The following is an 11,489-nucleotide window of genomic DNA, read 5'->3' on the forward strand; positions in this document are numbered from 1 at the left end:
CTAAAATAAAACTTATAACATATGTATTGTGAAAGGACAGATACAGAGGAATGGGAGTTATCAATGTGTGACAAGTGAGAGCAGAAAAGCATGACCAAACTATTCAACAGGTACATTAAAGTGTTCTCAGGAAGGGAAATCTAATCTTTTCTTCTGACATAATTTTGTAGCCAACTAAATTGACAGGAAACGAATCATTTAGATTTATATACATGCATAAGTAGTTATCCCTCGAACATTTTTATATATATAGGAAATATAACATGAGTGTGTGGATAACAGTTTACATTTAAAAAGATTGGAGGAAAAAGGAAACTTTGGTGCAAGAAATCAGAAAGACAGAAGTGGTGAAAATACAAGAACTTATAAAATTAATGAGTGGATACATCAAAATTCAATTATATTAAAAAAAACAATGATTAAGCTGATAGGTCTTCTTAGTTTATATGTCTTTCTTTCCTCCATCGAATTTGCCTCTGCCTCATATACCATTCTCTTTTAGTATGAATTTATCCATTGATTTTATGTAATGATTATGTTGAAACTCTCGGGACAAATAGAGAAAATGAGCTTTTTAAGTCTCTAAAATACTTTATTTCTTCAAACTATATAAACGGAACAAATAAGTACATCCACTTTTACAAAACCTGGTTTACGTAGATTTTATTCCCTCCGTGCAAATGGGAGGAGATTAAATCAACCTACATCCAATAAACGATAGCAATAATTACGAACCCACATCAAGATTTTTAACAATTTCTATATGAGAAATGTTAAAAATAATTGTAATGATAATAATTAGGTAGTTGAAGAGACAAGACCAGAAGAAACTCACGAAAGCAGGCTTTTGTGTTTGTGTCGACATGTAATTTTATCAAGGGAAAGAACAGAAGTTGTTGTTGTTGAACCCACTTCTGTCTACAAAGTTCTCTCTTTCTTCTCCCTCTTCCTAAATTAAGCAACACATCACTATCTATTAATCTTCCAATAATTGATTCTTATCTATCTTCATTCTCCTTATTATAATTATTATCTGAAATAATCACTTATAGAAAAAAATGAAAAACCTGAACTTGTGCATGTGTGGGAACTACAGAATTATCCAATAGTGAAGGAAAGATAGGAGTAGTTGTTGGCATTGCATTGGTAAAAGACGTTCCTACTTCTGGAGAACCCATCTGTCCATCAAGAAAATATCTACTTAAGATCCATAACCGGCTTTTCGGGATACATGACTTGGTTTTATCGGTAACCGGATTAAGAGACATTGTGTAAATGAAATACCTCAGATTGAAGTATGAGGCCATCAAGGTCGGAGCCAAAGTCATAGACCACCGGACTTATAGAAGTTAGCTTCATTGAGAGAAACTAATGAAACAGAAAAAAAAGTTATGAATTAGAAACATTAGTTTTAACATAAAATGTTACAAGAAAAAACAAAATAATTAAGAAAATGCACCTCAACTTGAGTCTGCAAGGTCTGGACATAATTTATAATCTCATCCAACATGAGGGCCTTCCCTGTTACCTATTCGTTTTCAAGTCACATTTAATCAATTAATAACATTTTCTAGAAACATTATAAAATTAAACCATTATCAATTCTCCTAAATAAAATTGTCTCTACTCTAGCTGACCTTATCACAGCCCGGAACAAGGTTTTGCAGAGTCCTCATCCGCTCACTTATCTTTTCCCTTCTCACCTTTACATATATATATATATAAGTTTAATCAAATATTAATCAAAATGTATTTTATGAAAACATGATTAATGAAGAAAAATTAAAATGTTAAGAGAAATGACTAAAATACCCTCTCAGCAAGGCTGTGGCTATCAGTAGCTTGGCCTCTTCTAGCTCGAACGTGAATGTAATCTGTTGGAGGCTCTTCTTTGCTTCCTCTCTTCTGTTTTTTGCTTTTTCTTCCCTCTACTCCTTCCTAATTCACCAAACCACACCAACATTTATGTTTTTGACTATCCCAACCCCATCACATAAATGATAGATGATACATTACAAGTTGGTTTAACATACCTTGGAGTTATTACTGTTTCTGGCCTTCCTCCCACGGGTTTTTCCGGTGTTGGTGATGGCTGATGGTCCGTGGCTGAGCTGGTCGCAGGAAGAAGAACCGGTGGTTGCTGTTTTGGTTGTGTTGGCCAGTTTCTCTGAACCAGAGTTTTCAGTTTTGTCAACATTATATTCAAGAAAGGAAATGTCTTCAACTGTGGAAATGTTTGGTAGTGGATAGAGATGGTTTTGATCGATGAAACTAGTGAGATTAATGGAGGAGTGAGGTGTAGGGAAGAGAAGAGGATCAAGAAGGGAATGAGGGTAGTTTTGGAAATAAGAGAAAGTTGCCATTTTAAGAGTAGAAGCTTCTGAGTTCTCTTATCTTTGTCGATAGAGATAGTGTTTTTTCTTTGTGAGAGAAGATTAAGGACTTGAAGTGGTTTATATAAGGAATTGCTTTTGTATTCACTATTCAAAGAAACAAGGAGAAACAGAAGAAAGAGTATTTTAGGGACCACTTGTATATTGAAGATACCTTTTTATTTGAGAAGAAATTACTACCATATTTCGGCGGGTAATTTATGTTAGATGATATGTTTATATATAATATCGAGATTGTATATTTAAGTAATTGCATTGAGTAACCATGGAAGAGTAAAAATGAAAATTTAAGTAAATAATGTTGAATTTCAAAAATTAGGTGACTAATGATCTTTCATCATTCTTAGATACGTATGTTCTCTTTTTTTTTTTTTTTCAAATGCAAACTCATGGAATATTTGTCTATTTATTTTGTTTAGTTTTATTACTCTATGGGTATCATGATATTTTAGAAAATTTGTTTCAAATTACTTTATGTAAGAACTTATAATTTTAAATTTTGTTGTAATTTGTATTCTCCATAGTTTTATGTTATTTAGAGAATAAATTATGTTTTGAAATATAAGATTATAAATACTACATAATTTGTAATACAACCATGTTGTAAAACTAAACAAGACAAATACTGATCAATATATCATTTAATTAAGACTTTTTTTATAAGAATATAATAGCGCATAACGTGAAAACAATAAATGTACTATAAAAAGAAGTAATCAACTAAACCCATTAAATGAACGAAAGAACGACCAACGTGGGCAGTCGAACTCGAGGAAAATGTTCTCTAAAACCAATTGATGTATTTGTATTGACCATCAACTACACTCACGTAAGCATTCAATATTGTCGCCCTAACAACGAACTATATTTAGAAATGCCCTAAAGCTATGGCTTGTTTTACTTTATAAGAGGGTCGGACCTATAATACACATATCAAAAAAGTTAATGTACACCAAAAGAGCAATATTTATCATTTATCAATCAATTTTACTTTATCAGATTGCAGAACCTTTGCCACAGCTAATATATAGATCAATATATAGGCACAGTTTAACGAGTCAGATATAATTAAAGACTAGATAGTAGAGAGATATATTACCCTATCCAAAATACTGTACATTTAGAACTAAATATGTAATGCCGCGTGATCTTCTCAATAATAATCTCTATGTGGATACCATAATACTACAAACTTTTGTCCATTTTTGTTAGAGAAAATAAAAACTTTTGTCCATTTCCCACTTTGGATCGACATAGGAAATTTCCTTTTCAGAAAAGGACAAAAGAAAAAAAATTGTGAATAAGGTGTGAAGTCCAATCCCATGATACCGTTGGGTATGCATAGAAGACAAAAAATCATAAATCTCCATTTTGTTTTGATATAATCGGGTACTCTTATAGTAATAATCGAAAAAACGAGTACTTGACCATCAAAATTTATCACAATCCATGTCCTTAATTATTTAGACTATTATAATTCCTTTCTTCTATTTATAAATTATTATTATGACACGTACTTAACAAAAACATTAAGCGAATCTACGATTAATTAATTATCAATTGTATACGTACGAATACGATCTATGGACTTTCTATTATGATTTTCTTTTTGAGATCAAGTTTAGAGCAGAAAGAAAACATGCTAATTAGGAACCAAGAAAACATTATGATTGTTCTTTTGGACATAATTTACATGTCAAAGGTCCGCATGAGCTTGTAATTAATTATCATAACCCGAAGATGATAGAGATTATGCACGTTTCATCCGGATGAGGAATAAACATTTATTGGCATCATATTTTCTTCACCAATATCTCTCTTTTGCTTCTTTTCAAATCAGGGTACTTGCACAAAACCTTTATTCTTTATCTAACGCATTTAATTAGCGGCTGATCTATTATTTGTACTGTGTTTTGAATATTCAAGATCACATTTAAAGAAAAGAATAAGTGCACGAGACTAATTACGAAAGGATGATATGAAAATGAATCTTGAATTACGAGATAGATTAGGTACATTACTTCACTCTAAGAAATTGACTCAAAGTTTTCTTCTACCATCCTATATCCCAAAACATTACTTACAAATGCAAAGAAACAACTTCCATTTTACGGCGTTTTCTGGCCGATAAGTCTAGTGAATTATGTGACGATTGTAAGATATATGAAGTAAGTTAGGTTGATCTCATAACTGTTATAGATCTCTATTAATCACTTCGTTTATTTAGCTTAATCTCATTATATTTGTTATTCAAATATGTTGCATCTCTATATGTTTTCTTCTCTATTATCAAAACAGTTTTATGTCCTTCTACCATATTATTTCCATTTTGTTTAGTGAAGTATTGATTTTCTCTACTAAGAAGAATACAAATAAATCAACCTGGCAATAGACTAATTAACGTACGGTTACGTCTACGAAATAGATATTCATAGAAGTCTCTATCCGCATGATACGAGAGATAACCTTTTACTCACATATCATCGCCTACAATGCAATAAAATAGTAACAAAGAGAAAAAAATTCTAATTAAAAATTGATGAGTTTTGTGATGGTACGACTCTCCTTTTGTTTTTTATCTATTCAATTTACGAATCTATGCAAAATCTCCGAAGATTTAATAGTACCTGTGCAAACTGGCACTAGCTATGTTCCAATATGTGACATCGCTTTCTTCTACACTAATACCAAATTCAACATGAAACGTTTTATCTTAATCCTATGTTATATCAATTTCAGTGTTCCTTATTATATTTAAAGGAACTCAAAGATATTACGTCAAAATGTAATTAGATTATTATAAGTTTTTATATGGTTTTACAAGGTTTGTAAAGTCTTATATACAGACTATAAAGTGATTTTTTTGAAAAGCTTTTCTCTTAATAGTAGTTTTGAAAAGCAGTATCATATTTTTCAAAATTCCTATTGTTTATTCACGGATAACCTAATGATGTGTAGATTAGGTTAAAAATGTGGACAATATGAAGAACATTCAAAGAATTAGTTCATGTGAGCTTTTGTTGGTTTAGGATTTGGTAGTAGCTAGTCGGTTCCATATGCTTTTATTGGTTTTCTTCAATTCTCTTACTTCTTCACGTCATATATTTGACCTTGTTATGTTTGATTGATTCCATGTGTATTATCCTACACTTTAGTTTATTTTTTGGGTTATGAAATCCTAAACTCTTTTGACGTCGAACCCCAACATAAAAACTCCTCTTTGCATGGGCACCAAAGACAAGTCCTTAAAAAGCATGGAAGAAAAAGAAGCTACACAATGTCATCTATACATTACATTTTTCATATATTTAGAAAATGTATATTAAGAAAGCCCCCATGTATCTCAATTCATAACCTTCTCTTGCCATAATTCATTTAAGGGCCAAAGCAAAAGAAGAGAGAAACGCACGCACTTTGCTTTTTTTATTTAAGCAACAGGGAGAGAATCTTCCTGCTCCTCCAAGGAAGTAGTTGGAGTGCCACTTCCACCATTTAGCACCGTGACGTTACCTTCAGCGTCAACGTCCACAATCACCGAGTCTCCTTCTTTGATCTCTCTCGCAAGCATCTTCTCTGCCATACTATCCTCTAAAAGCCTCATGATGGCTCTTCTCAACGGTCTTGCTCCATAGCTCGGGTTATAACCTTCGTCTACTACTCTCTCTTTGAATCTTTCGGTCACCTGAAGCTCAATCTCTTTCTTCTTCAACCTCTCGAACACTTCCTTCAACAGTATGTCAGCAATTTCTTTCACTTCCAGCTTTGTTAGCTGTCTGAACACAATCATCTCGTCTAGCCTGTTTAGGAACTCGGGTCTGAAGTATTGTTTCAGCTCCTCTGTTACAAGGCTCTTGATTCTGTTGTAACTGCTGTCTTTCTCGTCGTAGTCTAAGTCGAATCCGATACGTCTTCCTCCTTTCTCAATCACGCTGCTTCCGACGTTTGATGTCATGATGAGAAGTGTGTTTTTGAAGTCAACTGTTCTTCCTTTGCTGTCTGTTAATCTACCATCTTCAAGGATTTGAAGCATCATGTTGAAAACATCTGGATGGGCTTTTTCAATCTCATCGAATAGAACGACGGTGTAAGGGCGACGTCTAACCGCTTCTGTTAACTGACCTCCTTCGGTGTATCCGACATATCCAGGAGGTGAACCGATGAGTTTGGAGACAGTGTGCCTCTCCATGAACTCACTCATATCTAGACGAATCATGGCTTCTTCGGAACCGAAGTAGTAAGCTGCTAAAGCTTTGGCAAGCTCAGATTTCCCAACACCGGTTGGACCCGAGAATATGAAACTAGCGATTGGACGGTTAGGATTCTTGAGTCCAACACGTGCACGGCGAATGGCTCGGCTTATGGCTTTCACAGCTTCGTCTTGGCCTATGATACGTTTGTGGAGGGTTTCTTCCATCTTGAGGAGACGGTCAGACTCATCGGTTGATACTTTCTCAACAGGAATACCAGTCCATGAAGACACAATGTGTTGGATGTCTGACTCCGTGACCATAGGGCCTTCCTCACCGGTCTCACTCTCTGCTTTGCTCATCTCCTTGCCTTTCGCTTGGATTGCAGATACCTCAGCTCTGAGTTCAATTTCTCTATCCCGAAGTGTCCCAGCCTGAAATGAAAGTTACGTCTCATAAGACATCTTATTGTCCCCCAAATTGACAAAAAAAAATGAAAGGAATATATACAATCCGTATGTACCTTCTCAAAGTCCTGGCCACGGACAGCTTCATTCTTCTCCTTTGTTATCTGCCTAAGCTCCTTCTCAAGCTCCCTAGCTTCCTCAGGGACCTGCATAAACGAGCAAGTTCAACAATGATCAAAAAATGAAAATGGTAACTGACATAAACCTGGTATATGACTCCACCACACCTGTGCATGACGAAGTCGAACCCGAGAACCAGCTTCATCAATCAAGTCAATTGCCTTGTCAGGAAGGAAACGATCACTGGAATCAAAGGACAATCAGGTGTAAGTAACATTTATGACACCCTTACTTAAACTATTAACAAGTAATCTGAGAGATCAGCCACCTTATATACTGGTATGACAACTGTGCAGCTGCTACTAAAGATTCGTCTGTGTAACGAAGCTTGTGGTGAATTTCATATCGCTCTCGCAGACCCTTAAGGATCTGAATAGTTTCATCCACGGTAGGTTCAGGTACTTTCACTGGCTGGAATCTTCTTTCCAAGGCAGGGTCTTTCTCAATGTGCTTTCGGTATTCATCTAATGTTGTCGCTCCAATGCACTGTCAGGATTATTAACAAAATAGTTAAATTATCGAGAATAAATTACACAAAGGTGCAGAGCATTGTCATGTAAAACGGATCAAAAAGAACAATTACCTGCAATTCACCTCTAGCGAGAGCTGGTTTTAAAATGTTAGCTGCGTCAATTGCACCTTCTGCTGCTCCAGCCCCAATCAAAGTATGCACTTCGTCGATAAATAAGATTATCTCATCGCTCTGTCTAATTTCCTCCATAAGCTTTTTCAATCTCTCTTCAAACTCTCCACGATATTTTGTTCCAGCAACTAGAAGACCCATGTCGAGTGTTATAACCTGAAAGTATATAAGAGGTAAAGGCAAGAACCATCAGATCATTGTAGCACTACCCAGAATAATCATGAGAAATTAGTTGTGACCTGAGTCTGAACTGTTAAGTACGTTGTTCATACTATTATAGTTACAAAAACAAATCAGTATGGATAATGTCTCACAAAACAAGTGTCAGAAGGTTAATATACACAAACCAGAATGCACATAGAGCAGCATATTATTCAGTGGATACATTCTCTACATAAATTCTTCGTTCATTCTCAACACATGCAGTCTTATCATGTTGATTTGACTCTTTTGGCATGGAAATAATTACAACTAATCCAGTAAATTGGAATCCGTGACTCATGAAATGTGTGCCTACATGTAATGAACAAGTATGAAGTGCATAGAAAATTTGAAGTCAACGAGATAAGACTGAAACTCATACCCATATCTATAACCATTGATTGATTCAATTGCAAATTGTTAAAACGACTGAAAAACAGAGAGGCATTGTGCTTACCTTCTTCCCTTCAATAGTTTCAGGGACATCGCCACTGGCAATACGCTGTGCAAGTCCTTCAGCAATAGCTGTCTTACCAACACCAGGTTCTCCAATAAGACAAGGGTTGTTCTTGGTTCTCCTGCCAAGAATTTGCACCACACGTTCTATCTGCGGCTGCCTTCCAACAACTGGGTCCAATTTACCCTAAGGTCAAAAGAAAAGATCATGATTAAGTCTCAATTGATCTTATCTCTTCAAGGGAATCTCATATGGTCAGGTCAACAAATAACTACCTCCTCAGCCAGTTTCGTCAAGTTTGTTCCGTACTCTTCAAGAGTTGGCATCTTATTGCTGCTGCTTCCTCCCCCAACATTAGCAGTTACTTCATTGTTCTCACCCACCATGCGTATCACCTAGCCATCCAATTCAATTAAGTTTAGACATTTTTAACAAAATATTCAAAAATATACAAAAAATTGAAAATATCAGTTTACCACATGAGATGACTACTTTACCTGAGTGCGAATATTACTAGGATCTGCACCTAAATTCTCAAGGACTCGAGCTGCAACTCCTTCACCTTCACGTAGCAACCCAAGCAAAAGGTGCTCGGATCCAATGTAATTGTGACCTGATATTCACACAAGTGATTAGAATAGGTACATATGCTAAGCTCATGCCAAAAAGAAGCAGGGAAGCTGGACAAAAAACAAGTTGAGGAAGGTATTAAAGTGTAAATAAAATATTTTACGCCCCACACTGCACTAAGTCAGGATAACAATACTTAATTATACACAATCAACACAGTGGATAATACACTTCACAATCAATCAACAACGAGATTTCAGATACAGAAGCAAAAGACTTGCTACAGAGAAGGGAGTTACCAAGTTGGCGAGCTTCCTCAAGAGAGAGTTCAAGAACACGCTTGGCACGAGGAGTGAATGGGATCTCAACAGCAACAAAGCCACTTCCCCTTCCAATAATCTTCTCAACCTCCACACGTGCATCTTTTAAGTTAATCCCCATGGATTTCAAAACTTTAGCAGCGATTCCAGTACCCTCACCAATAAGACCAAGAAGAATTTGTTCGGTTCCCACAAAATTGTGGCCTAGTCTTCTAGCTTCCTCCTGAGCAAGCATAATAACTTTGATAGCTTTCTCCGTAAATCTTTCAAACATTGCTTTCACCGTAAACCGGCTAGCTTTCCCCTTGGGCACATTCATTGCCTGTCGCACCTTCGAATGAAAATCTTGACGACTTTTTCCAAGAGTGTCTAAAGCATTGTTACCACGTAATCCCATAAACCCTTGCATTCTTAAACCAGACACTTGTAACTGACTACACATCATTTTCACCGATCTTCTCGATCTTCCAGATCCACGTGAAGGAACATTCCTCTGGTAACAAGCTAAAGACGGTGGAGTCGATTGAGCCAACACCCTTGTGGCCATAGCCATGACTTCCTAAATAAATTCAACAAGAAAACAACGAGTTAGTAAACAAACCATATCACTGAACTTCAAGAAACAGTTGTACACATAAAAACAGATTCGATTTACACAAGTAAGCTCGGAAAGTTGAATTTCACTTAGCTCAGATCAATGGAAGCTATAAAATCAGCTCATAATGAAGATAAGAGAAATCGAACCAAAACACTAACATAAATCAGCAAATGGAATTGACTTTTTTACAAAAAACTCCATCTCCATCAAAATTCACGATCTGGAGCTTACTAAATCGTACAAATTCGAACTATACCACACAAACTAGTAAACATAAAACCCTAGCTTTGAACAAATACGAAGCCATAAGCTACAAGAACAAACAACAGAAACCAACGAAGAATCCGAATACAGAGATTAAGTGAAGAAACTCTCACCGAGTTCGATTGAAGCGTAACAGAGAATGAAATGGAGAAAACACGAATCGAAGAAGAAAAGAGAGAGAGAGAGATGAAAAAAAAAAACAGATGGATAATGGTGTGTGCTTATTTTTTCACCCTCCCTTATCTCTCTCTCTATCTATCTCCGGTCTGATTCTTTATTTTTTTTCTTTATACGGTAAGGGTCTATAACACTTGTTCGGTGCACCATCGTGCACGCTAGCAATACTTCCAAACTCTAGCTAAGAAAATATCACGTGGTAAACCGACCTACTTACCAACTCAATTTTACGTAATCTAACGGCCGGTTTAGACCAACCGACCCACAAACGAACAGTAAATTCAATAGTTTATCAGAAAAAATCATTAAACTTCTCCATTTGATTGTTTTTTAATTTAAGTAGCAAATACAATATGTATCATTCAAATCACTTAAAATTTTAAACTTGGGTTCTCTCTTTGTCGGTTTAGAGAATTAAACCAATTTTGTAATAGCCACAAAAGAAGAAGAACTACGGTAAGGATCTTGACAACCTCACCACCGTCCGTTTTAGAGGCTCTAAGATCGTGACACGTGACATTTCATGATTGGTTAGGCAGTTAATGACTATTCTACCCTGAGGATTTTCTTCTCTCGCTAGTCGCTATGTATCTGGACCGGGGGCTCAATAGTCAATTACGTTGATGTTAGAGGTTCCGTGTACGAGACCATTTTCTCGAATTTTTATTTTTGATTACTTTTTACTTCTGGCGGACGAATCTTTTTAGTTAAGTCTAGACGTTGCCACTTATGTTACTTGCACCTCTTATTTGAGAGTGTGACATGGTTTATGTTCAACCTCTTATTTTATGGGAATTATCTTCTGTTTATAGACCAAAATACAAACACTTAAACGTTATAAAAGTAAGAAATTTCCAACTTAGCTACGGACTTTGAAGACTGTAAGGGGGCTTTTAATCCTAGAGAGCAATGATGTGTCAATATCATGTGTGAATGATTGTATTGCTAAAACAAAATTCCTAACTTTTTTCTTCTTATCCTTTGTTGATTAGTTGCATGAATACAAATCTTGGCTTAAAATCGCATGTCCAGTTTGATAAACCGCCTTTGTAAAATCCTTTTAAACTGCAAAAGTATAGTGCAAAGGTGGGA

At 35.6% G+C, this 11,489-nt stretch overlaps 2 protein-coding genes across 5 annotated transcripts; both read right to left on the reverse strand.

The window, feature by feature from the left end:
* Positions 1 to 213: 213 nt before the first annotated feature.
* Positions 214 to 2,584, reverse strand: AT5G50915 (basic helix-loop-helix (bHLH) DNA-binding superfamily protein). 4 transcript variants are annotated; one of them, NM_180832.3, is made up of 8 exons: positions 2,034 to 2,575; positions 1,813 to 1,938; positions 1,638 to 1,703; positions 1,460 to 1,528; positions 1,285 to 1,368; positions 1,068 to 1,178; positions 836 to 949; positions 214 to 701 (listed from the first exon to the last, which is right to left on the reverse strand). In NM_180832.3, exons 1-7 carry the CDS (start codon positions 2,361 to 2,363, stop codon positions 875 to 877), a joined length of 861 nt encoding a protein of 286 aa, NP_851163.1. In that variant the 5' UTR covers positions 2,364 to 2,575; the 3' UTR covers positions 214 to 701; positions 836 to 874. The 4 variants fall into 4 exon arrangements, with proteins under 4 accessions (NP_851163.1, NP_568745.1, NP_001331173.1 ...); NM_124470.3 differs by having other exon boundaries at positions 214 to 949; NM_001344912.1 differs by having other exon boundaries at positions 226 to 701; positions 836 to 1,178; positions 2,034 to 2,584.
* A 2,979-nt stretch (positions 2,585 to 5,563) lies between these two features.
* CLPC1 (CLPC homologue 1) lies at positions 5,564 to 10,792 on the reverse strand. Its single transcript, NM_124471.4, has 10 exons — positions 10,334 to 10,792; positions 9,338 to 9,917; positions 8,966 to 9,081; positions 8,744 to 8,863; positions 8,469 to 8,654; positions 7,751 to 7,966; positions 7,436 to 7,653; positions 7,275 to 7,350; positions 7,104 to 7,193; positions 5,564 to 7,014 (listed from the first exon to the last, which is right to left on the reverse strand). Exons 2-10 carry the CDS (start codon positions 9,909 to 9,911, stop codon positions 5,821 to 5,823), a joined length of 2,790 nt encoding a protein of 929 aa, NP_568746.1. The 5' UTR covers positions 9,912 to 9,917; positions 10,334 to 10,792; the 3' UTR covers positions 5,564 to 5,820.
* Positions 10,793 to 11,489: the final 697 nt, after the last annotated feature.

This window comes from Arabidopsis thaliana, chromosome 5, assembly GCF_000001735.4.
Source record: "Arabidopsis thaliana chromosome 5, partial sequence".
NCBI classification, from domain to species: Eukaryota; Viridiplantae; Streptophyta; class Magnoliopsida; order Brassicales; family Brassicaceae; genus Arabidopsis; species Arabidopsis thaliana.